The following is a 15,405-nucleotide window of genomic DNA, read 5'->3' on the forward strand; positions in this document are numbered from 1 at the left end:
CCACCACCTGGGAACAGGCCACTGTGAACCACAGGGAGGAGCACCAAGCGGGGCACGGGCCACCGGGGGAATCGCAAGGCTGCCTTCCCAGGAAGCCCACCTGGACTCCAGGGAACCCAGAGCTTTATCCCGGGAGCCCGAGAAACTCATGAAAGACCCTTCATTTCCAGTGTCAAGGTCGCTTATTTGTGAACTAAGATAATTCTCCATTTTTTTTTGTTGTTGTTGTTGTTATTTTTAATTTCTCAATGAATCGGTTAAGTACGCAACCCAAAACTATAAGAGTTCAGGACAAAGGGAGAGAATCATGGAAGTATCTCAAGATTTTCTAAAACAAACAAGCAAACAAAAAACCAAGACCATCAATACCGTGTTTGCCATCTGCAAGGCGGGATCCATCAAGCCCAGGATTTCCTCGTTATAACTTGATTCCAGGCTGATGATGTCATCGATGACATCATCCATCTGTAGGAAAAAGCCACAGGAGAGAAATGAGCAAAACTGTGCAACACACCCCAAAAGGGACCTGTCCCACCTAAAGCGATCATGCTCTTTAGTTAGGTCTTAAGAGTGACCGTCCTCTCCCCAGTAAGATGGAAACACAAGACCACTAACATCCAGGACGCTGAGCGTCTGTGGCCAGCATCTGAGGGGTCCCAGGTGCCCAGGGCTGACCTAGGGATTTGCATGGGCTACATCTTTTACCCGGACACATCCCTATCGGGGTCGGTGCTGTTACTGCAGCAACCGTCCGGGTGAGATGGAGAAGTGCCTGCCCAGAAGCACACCCTGAAGCGGGCTGGAGCCACCATCTGCCCCTGGCTTTCCCCACTAGGCTGAACTGCCTGTTCTGAGCAGGAAAGATGGCAGGAAGCCTCTTCTTGAACAACAGCGGCCACTTCCTGTTTTCCTTCCCATACCCTGCCGGAGGAGGAAAAGGCAGAAGGGAATTCAGCCCTGGTTCCGGAGGCCTTGTAAGACACCGTGGCTCTCGGGACCCTGGCTGGCCCTGCCTGGATCAGCAGTGGTGTGTAGAGTAACCAGCTCCTTGCAGGGCAGCCAGTGAGCACTGTCCCCCAGGAGCACCCAGGGCGACGTGTTCCCACTACGTTAATCTTATCCCGGAGGCACCCAAGCATCAGGTAGGATGGTAAACCACAGCGATGACACGTGCACGGCGGCAGTTGCAAGAGAAGCCTGCAGACACCTCTCTGTAAATGGCCCACGTGGGTGAGCCAGGTGCTGTGCGTGTGCCCGGGTCTGCACAGAGCTTCCCAGGCACCCAAGGGGACCTCAGAAGGCACAGGGATGCTGCCCTGGGTCCTTCGGCCTCCTGTTAAAAAGCTGAGCCCCTATGTCATGGGCTTGGGACAGAGTCCTGCTTCTCCCACTTCTCAGCTCAAGAGGCACCATTTCCCTGAAATGGGGGCTAATGATGCTCCCCGTCCTGTTGGCTTCTGGGGAGACCTCAGGATAAACCGTAGAAGGAATTCACTGTCAGGAAAGGAGTGGACATGTGAATGTGAGAGTTACAAAGTGATCCCTCAGAAGCATAACGGGCAGCCAACTGTGCAAAACTGCTAGCATTCTGTTACATCCCATCTCTGGGTGGCACTAGTTTTGTTTGTTTTTAATGGATGATTTCTAATTGAATCCATCACTTGTTTTCATGAAAATAACATTGGTGGGCTTAATGTGCTTTTTTTTTTCATATATTTTTTTCCTCTCCTAACAAAAAAATCATACAAGTAGATACTGGGAAATCCAGAAAAGTACAGACTACAAAAATGTTCCATATTCTAATACAGAAAATTGCAAAAGCAAAACACGAGAATTCTATTGCTGCTTACTTTCTCTCTGGCGTCTCTGAACATATGCATACACACATAAATAGATGTCACATGATTTATTCATTAAACAGGATGCTGTAGAGGAACTTTTCGTTATTTGGGAAAACAGCCACTAGGTATTATTAAATCCATCATGTCTCAGAGCGTGTGTTCTGGGAGATTCCACTTGTACGCCAATATAAGTGACACATCTTGCCCGTAAGGACTTGTAAGGACGAAAACTGCTACCCTACCAACCTGTGTAACACACAATGATGATGGCACACCAAGAGCGTTTATGTCTTACTTATTAAAACTCATACACCTAAGCACTTTCCAACGAACCAAAGCCACGTTGGGGAAACATACATTGGACATAGATACCTAGTAATTATTTAATGTTCAGCTACTGGGAAGAAAGTGGCCCAGTTCATAGCTTCCCATACTTAATAAAGAAAGAAAGACAGGAAATCAGTGGAGGTGAGACCCTGAACTCGTCAGGAAGGCGGTGAGCGGCTCCTACCTGCATGCACGAAGCCCGTGGGTGTGCGTTCATGCTGGGGCACTCGCTCTCCACCCTGTTTTGCTCTTCAAACTTATAAAACCCCTGCAAAACACAAGCCAGAAGAGCCCTTGGTTTGGATTTGCAGGTGACTCTGTGGGGACGCGTAAGCGAGGCTGACAGCGGAGCAACAGACCAAGGAAGCTCTCAGACAAGGCAGATCCAACCAGAGACAGCGGGGTGAAGGGGGACCTCGGGCCAGTCACCTTGCTAGATGACAGATCTGGACAGAGGAATGGTCCGTTTGGGCACAGGGAAAGGACATGGTCCTTCTCGTGATTAAAGTCACTTCTGAACTCGAACATTTCGGAGTCCAGGAAAAGGCTCCACCAAAAACGAGGCTCATCGTCTCAGGATTCGGAAAGAAGAACAGGCGTTAAACCACCACTCTCCTCTCGGGGATTTTTGTGCTTCCATTTTGATGCGACCGTGAGCTCTCTCGCAGGTCTGTCCGAGTCTCGGCTCCCATCCAGCCTTTACCAAAGTGGGTGTAACAGGCAGTTTTATCATGGAACCCGATGCAGGCAGCCGTCCACCCTGGTTTGTCTGTCAGAATCTCAGGGGCCGTATGTATTATTCACATCTGGCACGCCAACGCTGCTTGTTTCTTTTATCTTTTTTTTTTTTTTTTCGACTCAGGGAGAAATAAAAATAATATTCCAGACACTCACAGCGGCGGCCAGGCCCTGCCGCCTGTCCCACACCTTTTCTATTTCTGCTCTTCCTCTTCCGCCTCTCCGTCACCCCTCTGCATCTTCGCCACCCCCTGAGCTGGAGGGCAGGGACGGGAAGAGGGCATGGGGTGAGGGAGGCAGAGCCCTGCTCGGGAGGCCGCTGTCAGGGGCAGTGAACCCCAAAACCCAGAGACGGGGGACAGGAAGCCGGAGGGTCTGGACAGACCCTGGTGGCTGAGGCTGGGTGGATGAGCAAGTGAGGTCAGGGAGGGAGGAGGAGGCAACAGACAGGTACTGAGTGGAAGGAGGAGGAGGATCAGAGAGGAGGATGCATTACCTCTTTGTCACAGTTGGAGTTAAGCGTGAGCAGGGCCATGGGGCTGTTGGGCGCGCTGCTCCCCGGCACCGGTGGCATGACGCGATCGCCCGGCTGGTTTGGACATGGCAAGCTCAGGACTTGGTTGGCATGTTTGTTTGCTAAAGTGGTGGAAAGGTACTGCTTGACCTGCTGCCGCTGCGCTTGCTGTATGTGGTACTTGGTGGGGTTTTCGAGGTGGGTCTGCACCTGAGCACAGCCGGGGAGGGAAAAGAAGAGAGCACGTTATTCCCGAGCGGCGGACGGCTGTCCTCCAGGTGCCCAGCGGACCCACCAGCCACCCGGAGCAAACTAGGAAGCGCCCCTAGGTACCAGGCACCGCGCTAAGGGATTTTGATATTATTGAAGTCTAAAGTCCAACACGTAGGATTTGGGGGTAAGACTCTGTTTTATTTCCCCGCTAATTAACTACCCATCTCTGTCAAACCTTGTGCCCTTCTTCTCATGTCTACTCGTTAAATGTTTGCAAGTATCGGTAAGGCTAACGTGTCTCCAAGGCACCTGAAAACATTTAGTAAGATCAAAGTCGCAGTCTCACATATGCATATTCAGTGTATCACACTTTCCTTGGCAAAGAGAAGAGCTTTCTGTTGAAACACACGCACGTACACACACAAAATAATCCACCAAACTCCTTAAAAAGTCACTGTAAAAAGCTTGTAGAACGTAAACATTTCAATGTTTAAATCAGCTGGTCGAGGATTAACTCCTCCTCCTTTAATTTGAATGATTAACATTTTAATTACAAAGGAATTCAATTAAAAAGACAACTCCACGTTAAACAGGTTTTTTTTTTAAAAAAAAAACACGCTTAAACACGTATGTGTTTTTAAAGTCATGACTAAGTCACCCAGATACTTTTTATCCTTAGAAACATTAATGCAGAATTATAACTGCTTTTTTAAAAAAAAAAAAAAAATCAATGACATTCAATTTAAATCGACTCTTTCCCTAATAGACACAATTTAACTGTAAAGGGTACAGTATGAACAGGAGATGGAGATCACACAGCCACACGCCGGGGAAATAAACCCCACCATGGACCCTGTTCAAAACTCTCCTGAATTACTTCTCATTGCATCAGACCATAAGCATCCTAAAAAGAGTAGATTTGCCCTGACTGAGCACCGTGCGTGTGCTGACTACAGCCACATTAAAAAGGTGAATCAGTCCACCGGCATGTCAGAAACCAAAGAGGAACAAGAAGAACGCTCACCTGATAGTGATTATATTCTAGCATTTCCAGCATCACAGCGCTCTAGGTGGCCCCGATCCAGCGAGAAATGGCAGATTATTCTCCCTCCACTTTCTGTGACTCCAACCCCAGGACTGACTGGCATAGGCCAGCACCATGACCAGCGGCCGAGACGCCGCCCGAAGCCTGCCTCCCAGCCCTGCTTATAACAACCTAAGCTAATTAGCTATGCATGTAAAAACCATCCTCACAAGGGGCTTTTTTTTTAAGCCGTAGGAGTTTGGTCTTAAATATTGATATCGGTTTTCCCCCTGGCTTGACGTCACGCTTTTTTTTCTTCGATATCAAAGAACCTTTTTAAGGGATGAGCTATCAAAGTCCAGCTCAGTGGTACATCAAGGCCGATTCACGATTCATCTTTCGTTCCGGTGGTATTAATAGACAATGGCATTTCTCTTCCAGCCATAGGTTAGGGGCTGGGCGCCCCCTTTGGGGCCATCGGTTGCCCAAAAGCTACGGCTACACAGGAGACCTTTCAGTGGCCACACAACGCTGCCACTTCCGAGTTCACGAAGACCTCTTTCACAGAGGGGGGCCTGCTGCATGGTCGACCTCAGCAGCCTCATCCTGCGCCTCTGTGCAGAGAGCTCTTAGCTCGGTGGACACGGGGCCTGATGACCGTCTCCCCCACCCCATCAGGAGGAGGGGGCTGCCCTGAGCCAGATGCGAGACACATAGGAACAAAGAAAGGTTTTTCCCAATGGAGCCCTCAAGTTGGGAAGCATGGGCATGTTTGCTACAGGTTTTCTAGTATTATTCTCGGAGCTAGAGAACAACAGGTTACCATTACACATAATTGATGCATTTATGTGTCTATTCTTTGGATCATTATGCACCGCTGTGTGCTCGGCACTGCAAATCACAGAACACGCTGAACACGAGCCCATGTGAAAACAGACAGCACTTCCAGCTTCGTAAAAGGGACAGTATGGGGTGAGGCAAAAAGAGCCAAGAGCAGAGCCGGGGGGAGGGGAGTGGCGCACGCCTGTGATTCCAGCAGCTCAGGAGGCTGAGGCTGGAGGATCACAAGTTTGAGGCTAGCCTCAGCAACTTAGTGAGGCCCTAAGCAACTTAACAAGACCCTGTCTCAAACTAAAAAAATAAAAAGGGCTGGGGAGGTGGCTCAGTGGTTAGGCACCCCTGGGTTCAGTGCCCAGGACCAAAACAAAAGGGGAAACACACAGATATTTTAAAATAATGATGAACAGGCCTCATGGTCACTGTTGAAATGGGAAGATAGTATTTTAAGCATAAAAATGTTACATTCATTAATTTTGTCCAAATACGCAGCATTGTGACATCCTTGGAGATGACCACCTTGGACTCTCTCCAGTGCCCGACCTCACCGCACAGAGGTCTCGGAGACACATTCGGAGCTCCATAAAGGGTCCAGACGCGACAATGACGAGGACAACAGACACTATGAAAATAAACAGAGTCGGTGGCAGCGGGCGCAGCTTGGAGAAGAAAGGGCTGCACGTTTAAAAATAGACGCCAGTTCACCCACAGGCCCTTAGTCCTTAATGAACCCGAGTTTCTGCTTCACTCAGGAACAAGGCCACCTGCTCCTGGCCGGGCCCTGTCACTGAGGTCCCACACGTGCAGGTCTCGGTGGCCCAGCGGGTTCCCTCATCCTCTTGCCCTCGGCCTCCTGAGCCTCCAAGCCTTCAGGTGAAGGCAGCCGGCCTCCCACCAGGATGTGCAGGGACAACGTGGCAGCTGTGAGGAGGGACTGGGGTGGCAGAGAAGGTGACAAGAAGAGGGTGCATCTTGAGAAGGCTTAGAGGGGCCACACGGCCGCCCACTTGCTCTCTGATGGACCAGCCCATGGTTCCCAGTGGTTCAAGGGCAGCTGGCAACACCAGCTTCTTTTAGTAAGTAAAATGCTCTGGGTTTAAGTAACGGACAGCTGTTTGTCTTATTCTCCATGTGGCATGACCCCAATCAAACACGTGCCGGGCTGGGCTCTGCCCACGAACCCCGAGAACAGGCTCTGTTTCCCATAGTCCAAGGGACAGGGACTGATGGACAGTCCCTGGCGGAGGCCTACCGTCTCCACTTCTGGGAAGTCCTGTCCAAGTCTAGGTATCGCCTGGTGCTGCTGCTTTGAGAGATGAAGTTCCTAACTCAGGGGACAGGTGGCTAAGAATGTGAGGCCTGAGTTCCAATTCTGGGTTTCCACCTGCTATTCCAGTGACCTGCGGCCAGTCCTTAACTCCTCCCGGCTCTCGTGTTCTCCTGTGTTCATGGGGAGCCATAACAGAGCCCACACAGGTGTGTCTGCACCACCCAACAAGGCACAGGCAGTACCCACCCCAGAACTCCACCAGGGTTTTATCTTAGGACACTTTAAGGCCTTCAGAGGGACCGTGTCCACGTGGGTTGTGCCTCTCGACACTTACCCTTCTGGGAATTAAAGTGGAGACCTCCAGAAACGGAGGACCATACCCGCCACGTGCCCCTTGGTGTCAGAGTGACATCGTCACGGCCTGTCACGCAGCCCGCCGTGGGATGGGAGGGAAAGAGGAGGACGGTCGGTTCATTCCGACAGAAGTTTTGAGGGACAGAGCCTTGCTAGGGTCCTGGACACCCCAGGCTCTCCGGTCACACGATGAGAACCCTGATCTAGAACATGGTCAGCATGGTGGCACCGTCTGCCCTGGCCACACCAGGCATGACTCTGGTGGCAAGTGGGACCCTCATGCAGAGCACGCTGGAAGAAGATCCTGGGGGGCCCCGGCACCCCCACCCCAGCACCACCGTGCGGCTCTCCAGCCCTTCCCAATGGTAAACCCGCTCAGCCATCGAACTGACAGCTTCTTAGTAACTTGGCTCTCATCGATTTTGAAATAGTCAACCCGTCACGCAAAGGAGAACATGCACGTAGTATAACAGAGGACAGAAACATCTTTACGATTTCCTGATCATACCCACGCTTTTGACCTTTAAACCAAACACCCGTGTTAAGGACTTCAGATAGCAATGGCTGACCACCACTCTACGGTACGGCTCATCTCTGAAGCACAGACCGCCAAGCAAAACTAGGACACTATCCCAACACCCCAATCACTGACACCCATCATGTTCCTTATGGATTCTGCTTGCCATCCGAGTTGCAGCGTGAAAATCCAAAGGCTTTGGAACTCTGCTTCTAGCTATGGCCCCTATCTCTCTGCCGTTTCCTTCCTTCTTCCAGATCTTGAACTGATAACGGAAGAACTGGACTGGATCGCTGCCTGACCACCTCCCTGTAGCTCTGCCACTTCCTGAGGGACGCTGACAGGCCATTCTCCATCAGTTTCATTCTAAAGTGATCCTGGAGTACATCCCTGTCCAGGTCAGACTCCGGCTCTAAATGCCACCGTCCTGCGGGAACAGGACTTGCCGGGGCAGAAGACCCTCCAGCAGGTCGAGTGCCCTTGTGCTCATCCACTGTTACCCAGAATTCGAGTAAAACTGGATGGAGATTCCCACAGCTCTTCAGTTTAGGATGGATCTCGTTGTTTTCCAACAAGTCAACAGAGTGTTGAGATCCCTCGTGTGGTGGGAGAAAATGTGTTCTTCGGTAAGTTCAAGGGACACTGAAGGGATGACTCAATGGCTCTTCACTACCATGACCCCACCACCTTCTTTCTAAAATGTTTTTTAAATATCAATTTACAAATAAGTCAATTATGTCTTCATAAGCCTCGGGGGAAGAAATGGTGAAACAGAAAACGAGCTTTCTTCTTGTTTTCAGGGTTGCGGTAGGACCCAGGGCGCTGGGCGATGCTTTGCCAACTGAGCTCCGCCCGAACCTGGCTTCTGTAAGCGACGGCGGCAAGCCTTGCAGGGTGGCAGTCTGATGAGGACCAAGGCCCCCTTCCATCCCGCAATGGTGACATTACCGACCACAGGACTCTCGCTTCTGAATGATCTGTGCGAAGGAACCCTCAGCTAAGAAGGAGGGTGACGAGGACATGAATGCTGACCGAAGGGAGAAGCAGCCAAGGTGGGTGCCAAGGACAAGAAAAAATAAAGAGTCCACAGGGAGGAAGGGTACACAGGACTGAGGCGCCCCGCCAGCTCTCTGTTCCTGTGTGGCCTATCAACAGAAGAGGGATCTCTTTTTTTAATCTTTATTTTTTGGTTTTAGATGGACACAATATCTTTATTTTACATGTATGTGGTGCTGAGGATGGAACCCAGTGCCTCGTGCATGCTAGGCGAGCGCTCTACCTCTGAGCCACAACCCCAGCCCCCAGAAGAGCGATCTTATGTTTTCAAATAGTTGGAAAAAAATCAAAAGAAGACTGACATCTCAGGATACATGAAAATTACATGAAATTGAAGCGTCAATGTTGAAAAGCTTTGTCGGCACACAGTCACACCTGCACCCCAGCACAGCTGGACAGTACCCCAGAATGAGGAGAGGGGGCATGTACCCTGGGAGCCTGAGCTGGCCCCCAAAGCCTGAACTAGCTACTGTCAGGCTTCTTATAGGAAATGCTGACCCTCGCTCCCTAAGGAAAGTTTAACCAAACTAGAATTGAGCTTTCCTGTTACACAGAAGCCTTATCAAGGTTTGCAGGAAGGAACGGGGTGATTTTATAAGGAGAAGTAGAGTACGTACACATAAGAGTCGTATTTCCAAATGTTGTCTAAACTGGAGGTCCTCCATCTAAGAAGAGAGGGTATGTTTCATCATCCCCATCTTAAAGACAAGAAGCAGACATGCTGGTGAGAACCCAGAGCCAGGGCATCACGACCCTGGCCAGGGTGGAAGAGGACAGACACGCTGCACTGGGGATCAATTTTGATCCCGGGCTTTATGTGGGCAGAGAGGGAAAGACAGACCTGTGTGAACCAAGAGGCGGGCTCATGTCCCAACGTGCACACGGCACCCACATGGATGGCCTCTCAGCCCTGGCCTGCAGACTCTCAGACAGCCCTTCCTACCTCTTCACTTTGTGGGCTTCTGAAATCAGAGACAGGAGTTGTAACTGTGTACAGATGGAAGGAAGATAAATCTGCTTTTCTACAAATCTGATGTTATATTAGAATCAACCAGACCAGCCCTACCAAAAAGTCCTAGCAGGTCTCTTATCCCAAGCTAATGACCTATGACGGGGTACTTATTATAAGCTACAAGGTAGGCAGGCTTTGGCTGCAGGATAAGCAATATTTAATGGCCGCAGAATAAAAGGTATTATCTTCAGGAAACTCCAAAATCACAGGTTATGGGGAAGGGCAGGGGCAGGGGGTTAGCAATGATGGTGGAATGTGATGGACGTTATTATCCAAGGAACACATATAAAGACACGAATTGGTGTGAATGAACTTTGTATACAACCAGAGGTATGAAAAATTGTGCTCTATATGTGTAATAAGAATTGTAAGGCATTCCACTGTCACATATAAATTTTTTAAAAATTAATAAAAATCAAAAAAAATTAAAATAAAAGAGGAAAAAAAAACACAGGTTATTTCTTCTCTCTTAGACTGAACCAAAAATCACGAGAACAAAAAGAACAAGTTTTATCTTAGCCAGATAGAAGCAGGACAGATCTGACAGTGGTAGCCACCTTTCTGTGGTGTAATTATCATCCTGGAATAAAAATGTCACTTTCAAGAGCAAATTTATACAGGGGAGAAGAAACAAGACCTGGTTAACTTCGTTACCGCTTGTTTGAAGAGAAGATCATGAATTTAGCGTCCTGCACTCTGAGGATCTTTTCAGTTATTATGAATGGCCTTGATGGTAACAAACAGGAAGATTGCTATTCATTAGTAAAACCAGAATTCCTGAGGGCTGAGGTGGTGGCTCAGTGGTAGAGCGCTTGCCTAGCATGGGCAGGGCACTGGATTCGATTCTCAGCACCACATATAAATAAATGAATGAAATAAAGATCTATCAGCATCTAAAAGAATATATTAAAAAAACTCAGGAATTCCTTCTTAGTAAATAGGAAGATTGCTTTTTAAATATAGAAAACAGGATCAGTATCCATTCATTCTAAACTGTCTGCCATATCCAAGACATGAAGAATTTTATCTGCATCCCTAGCTTAGGTCAATCAAAATTCAGCTAAGAAAGTCACTTGGGTAGCCATGCAAGATATTCTTGAAAGTCTCTGTGCAGTTCTGTTTTGGCTTTTAATGCATGGTGACGACCTCTGATTGACTACAGAAACAACTCTTGAGGCCCAGATCTTGGTGTTATCTACCCCCAGCCGCAGCCCTGCCGATCCAAGCCCACCTCATGGAGTGCTGACTGGGCACTGGGCAAATCTTCAGTGAATCAAGGAAAAAGTGAGGATGGCGAGGCTGAAGGGCACAGAGGCCAGGAGCTGAGGCCCAGGGCCAGACCCTGCAGCCTCCAGGAAATGAGGGGTGACAGTCCCTCGCTCACCTCGGCTACTTCAGAAAGCATGGGAGGAGCTGGTCCCCGGGCCAGGCAGCTGAGCCACAGGCAGCCACTTACTCCTAGAGGGAAAGCGCCCTTCCTGCCAAGGTCAGCCCTCAGCTGGCCAGTCCTCATCTAGGAGGACAAGAAGCGACAGGGCCCCGAGGGCGTGAAACACACAACCACAGGCCTGGGGGTCTGCCTTCGTCTCTCCTGCAGACCCCCTCCCCTCCCCCGACCCCGGTCCAGCATGTCACAGGTAGAGGGCAGGCCCCCAGCTGGTAGTGCAGGGACACAGACCACAGGTGGGATTTACCTATCTACCAGGTATTTAGAGCTCTATGGATTTGTCGCCAACAATTAGAAATTGGGAGCCTTCTGACCCCAACTCAGGTCTCTGGGTTTTCTGCAAACACAAGAGTAAGCAGTAACACTGACTGTCACCCTGGAGGGCCAGGTGGCAGCTGAGACGCTGCTCCCTTTGGATTTGGCCCTTGCCCTCCACCCCCCTCATGCCCACCACTCTCCTCGTGCCCACCAACACTGGCCGGCTTCACTCACCAACCCGCCACCCACGGGGGACACTGGATTTGCAGACCCGCCTCACCCTTTCACCCCCACACTGCTAGAGGTGGCTCTAAACCTGACTGAATGGCAGTGGCATCAGTATGCTTAGAAAGCCACCGGAAATGAACACTCTCATCTGAGAAATCGGTAGAACTTTATCACATAAAATGACGTAAAATGATATGAACCTTTGAATCCCAAATATACACCCAATCCAGCTACTTCCCTGTTCTAGAACTTTCCTGGGGAGATCATCGGCTACAGGGGAGAAGAAACAAGGGTGCCCATCAGAGCAACGTCTGTAACAGGTGTGGGGATACTAGCATCCAAGGGCACACCGACTGCTTTTGTCAATAAAACTTTATTGGCACACAGCCATGTCCGCTCATGTATGCACAGTCTACGACTAATTCCAAACTCTTACAAGAGCAGAGTTAAGTAATGTACCACGTGTCCCCCAAAGACTAAAATGTTTACTATCTGGTTGGTTCTTTAAAAGAGAAGTCACCTGTCAATTTTTTGATATTAAGAAATTGGAAATAAATGTGTAAGAACAGGCAATAGATTCAGATATGAGACAGCCACAGAGTTTGGGCTTCTCAGCCTTGACACCTTTGTGCTGGAGGCCGATTGGTGCTCTGGGGGATGTTTGGCAGTGCTTTGTCCTCCCTGTTAGAGGCCGGCAGCCCCTGCGCCCCCAACTCCAGTGGAGACCACCAAAAACTGCTCCAGTTGTTGCCAGATGCCCCCGGGCTAGCCGTGCCTCCTGCTGAGAACAGGTGTTTGCAGTGGCAGGTGCATACAGGTGGCCGCCACACAGCCACTGGTTTCCAGGCTTTATGACGTATTTAAGGAGCAAGAATGCTCTCAAGTCACAGGGGATGCTGCAGCCCGGGACACCTCATCCCTGCTCTCTGAAGAGGGTTTACCATGTAGCTGGCGCACACCGAGGCCACAGACCAGCCAAACCCAGCTCACGGAGAGTCACTCTGCACAGCCTTAGAGGAGACTCTCCCTGCATGATGAAACCAAGGGGCTAGGGTCTTACTTATCTCTTCTACATTCTCTATAAAGGGAAGGCACTAATTTTATGGCAAACTATACATCCCACAAAAATAAATGCCTATGGGTCTAGGTGAACAGAAAACAGATAAACCACTCCATTGAGCATTTGGCCAGCAACAAATAAAACAGAGACGTTGTTACACAATGGTGAAATCTGCCTTGTGTCACTTTATTCTTGAAGTATTTGATCAGATTAGGAGGGCCCTCTTGGTTATGAAATTCCTGGTCTCACACTGGAGCCCAGACAGTCCGTGTTTGTATAATATTTGACACATTTTTCTGGTTTCGTAAAGGGCTGTGACTCCCGGCTCAGCGGGGCCTCATAATGGCCCTTTGTGAGGCTGGCCGGGGTCCCTGCCCCCCCCCAGGGAGTTACGGAGCAGCGTCCCACGTGCTAGAACTTTTCCACGGCCCCCCTAGGAGGGCCTCTGAGTCCAGACGTCTTTTTGTCTTAGCCTTCCTCCTCAAATGCGCCCATTGTTCCCAGTTTATCGGGTATTAGGGATCATTAGGCCGCTCCCTGCGTTCACAGGGACCCACGCTCTAAAGGCACTGGCCCTGGTGGGGTTTGTCAGAGATGGACGCACTGCCTGGGGCCTAAGCAAAAGGTCAGTCAGAAAGGCCCCGCCAGAGAGGAGCGCCGAGCGCTACTGGTATGAAGGTCAAGTCCACAGAACCGAGAACTGGGGAGAAGCAGCTGCCTCCTGTTAGCAGACTCCAGGGCGCGTGTCATGAGACCGAGGGGTCCGAGGGGTCTCTGAGCACCCGTGGAGTCTGGGCAGCCCCTCGGGCCTGCTTTATGCATTATGCAATGACGCTATTCCCACCCACCAACAGCAGCAGCCGGGCGACGGCTCCACCTGGCTGCCAGCGCTGCGCCAGGGCCTAGGCCAGGCCCACCTCCTGACGGGCACCCATGCCACCAGCACCCATGCCAACAGCACCCACCAAGCACTGGCAGCCAGCAAGGACAAGCAGAGGGGAGGCAAAGGCCCAACCTCGGAAGAGTCGCCTTTAAGTTGGGAAGCACAAACAAGCATCAAGTGACCCCCAAAGAGGCCGAATCTCACCCAGGGACAAGTGTGTGCAGAGAGTAAACAAGGAAGCTGCTGAGAATGCCCTGGACGAGCAGCCAGCCCTGGTGACGCCCCGGAGGGCAGGCGGGACGCCGCAGCCTGGCAGCTGCAGGAGAAAGAGCGAGATCAGCAGCCACAAAGCTGGCACGCCGGAGTGGGACCAGGCCCTGCGTGTCCTGGGAGGCCGTCTGGGCTGGATGCTGCGGTCCCCACGGCCCCGGGAGGAACCTCTCTGCCCCCCATAGGAGGCTTTGGAAAGTCTGCCACAGGGAAGTGATGACATCTGACAAATACTGCAAACTGTCACTCAGGCAAGAGAGGACAGGGGCCCCCATGGCCAGACGTGAGCAACATGGTGGTGCCTGGTGGGAAAAGGATCCAAGCTGCTGGGTGCTGTCCCCGGCTTGCTGTCCTGTGTCGGCTCTCATCTAAGGACAGCAGACATTACAGGATTCCTAGGCAACACTTTGGCAGGCCTCCCTCCCTCCCCCACGAAGAAGTTACAAACGATGCACACAGCTGTAAAATACCTCCTATGTGCCCGCAAGGGTCACCCAAGCTGAGGACAGGGCCCACACAACGAGAAACGGGGCAGAGAGCTCAGGATTGTCAAGCACCCCGCTGGCACGTCAGCTGGATCTGAGTTCGAATCCTGGGCAAGTTGCTAAAAACGTTTCGGACCTGGGACTTCTATTGTTGGTGGATACTAACTTCCTGACAGCTGTTGGTGAATGTGAGAGACAGAACAAAGGAAAAGTACAGACCACACAGCCAGTGGTCAGCAAGGAAATAGCATTCTCTATTATTCCCGTAGAAGCCCGGCTTTCACGATCAAGGGGATCAGTTCATCGAGCTCACCCCCCTCAAGAGCATCAGGCCGCCAGGAAGGAGAGGCGAGGAGGAGGAGGGCGGGCAGGGCCGTCTCCCCCCCCCCCCAGGCATCACTTTCTCTTTAGCTTTTCAGCTAACTCAGACATAGACAGGGACGGAGAATGTAGGAGCCATGGCAGAAACAGGACTCTCGGAGCCTGGGGCGTGCGCAGCTAGGAGCACCACACAAGCTCCCCCCAACCTCTCTCTCTCCCAAGTGTGGCTCCGTCGCTGATGCTTGAACTGGGCTTCAGGGAACCGCCAGCCCCTAAAACCGTAGGCAGGGCCAGGCACCGTGGCACACGCCGATCATCCCAGTGATTCCGGAGGCTGAGACAGGACCTTCACAAGTTCAAAGCCAGCCTCAGCAACCTAGTAAGACTCTCTCTCAAAATAAAAAATAGGAAGGGCTAGGGATGTGGCTCCGTGGAGGAGTGCCTCTGGGTTTGTGCCCAGTGCCAGAACAAAACCAAAAAACTAGGCAAGCTTTTTTCTTTTTTTTTTTTTTTTTTTTTTTTTGGTACTGCAGAAGGAAGCCACAGAAAGAGCTCTACCACTGAGCGACAGCCCAAGCGCTTTTTGAAAGGTTTCCCTGATTGCTGATGCTGGCCTTGAACTTGTGAGCTTCCAGCCTTAGCCTCTGGGGAAGCTGGCATGACAGGTGTGGCCTCTGTCACTATCTTCTTTTTCCATGGAAGGAAACACTGCAGGACAGCATACTTAGTAAACACGGTCCCTCTGTGAAC

The 15,405-nt window shown here is 50.8% G+C and overlaps 1 protein-coding gene across 10 annotated transcripts in view; it reads right to left on the bottom strand.

The window, feature by feature from the left end:
* The window catches only part of Mitf (melanocyte inducing transcription factor), a 178,901-nt gene that overhangs the window by 20,446 nt on the left and 143,050 nt on the right, over window positions 1-15,405 (bottom strand). For 8 of the 10 annotated variants that reach the window (XM_078033611.1, XM_078033605.1, XM_078033603.1 and 5 more), the window contains 3 exons: window positions 3,403-3,630; window positions 2,353-2,436; window positions 370-465 (listed from right to left, as the gene is read on the bottom strand). In XM_078033611.1, the coding sequence (XP_077889737.1) occupies window positions 370-465; window positions 2,353-2,436; window positions 3,403-3,480 (258 nt within the window). In that variant the 5' untranslated portion in view covers window positions 3,481-3,630. Of the gene's footprint in view, window positions 1-369; window positions 466-2,352; window positions 2,437-3,402; window positions 3,631-4,657; window positions 4,819-15,405 lie in introns of those variants that run through there. The other 2 variants (XM_078033609.1, XM_078033610.1) reach the window with 2 other exon arrangements.

This window comes from Ictidomys tridecemlineatus, chromosome 16 (assembly GCF_052094955.1).
Source record: "Ictidomys tridecemlineatus isolate mIctTri1 chromosome 16, mIctTri1.hap1, whole genome shotgun sequence".
Taxonomy (NCBI): Eukaryota; Metazoa; Chordata; class Mammalia; order Rodentia; family Sciuridae; genus Ictidomys; species Ictidomys tridecemlineatus.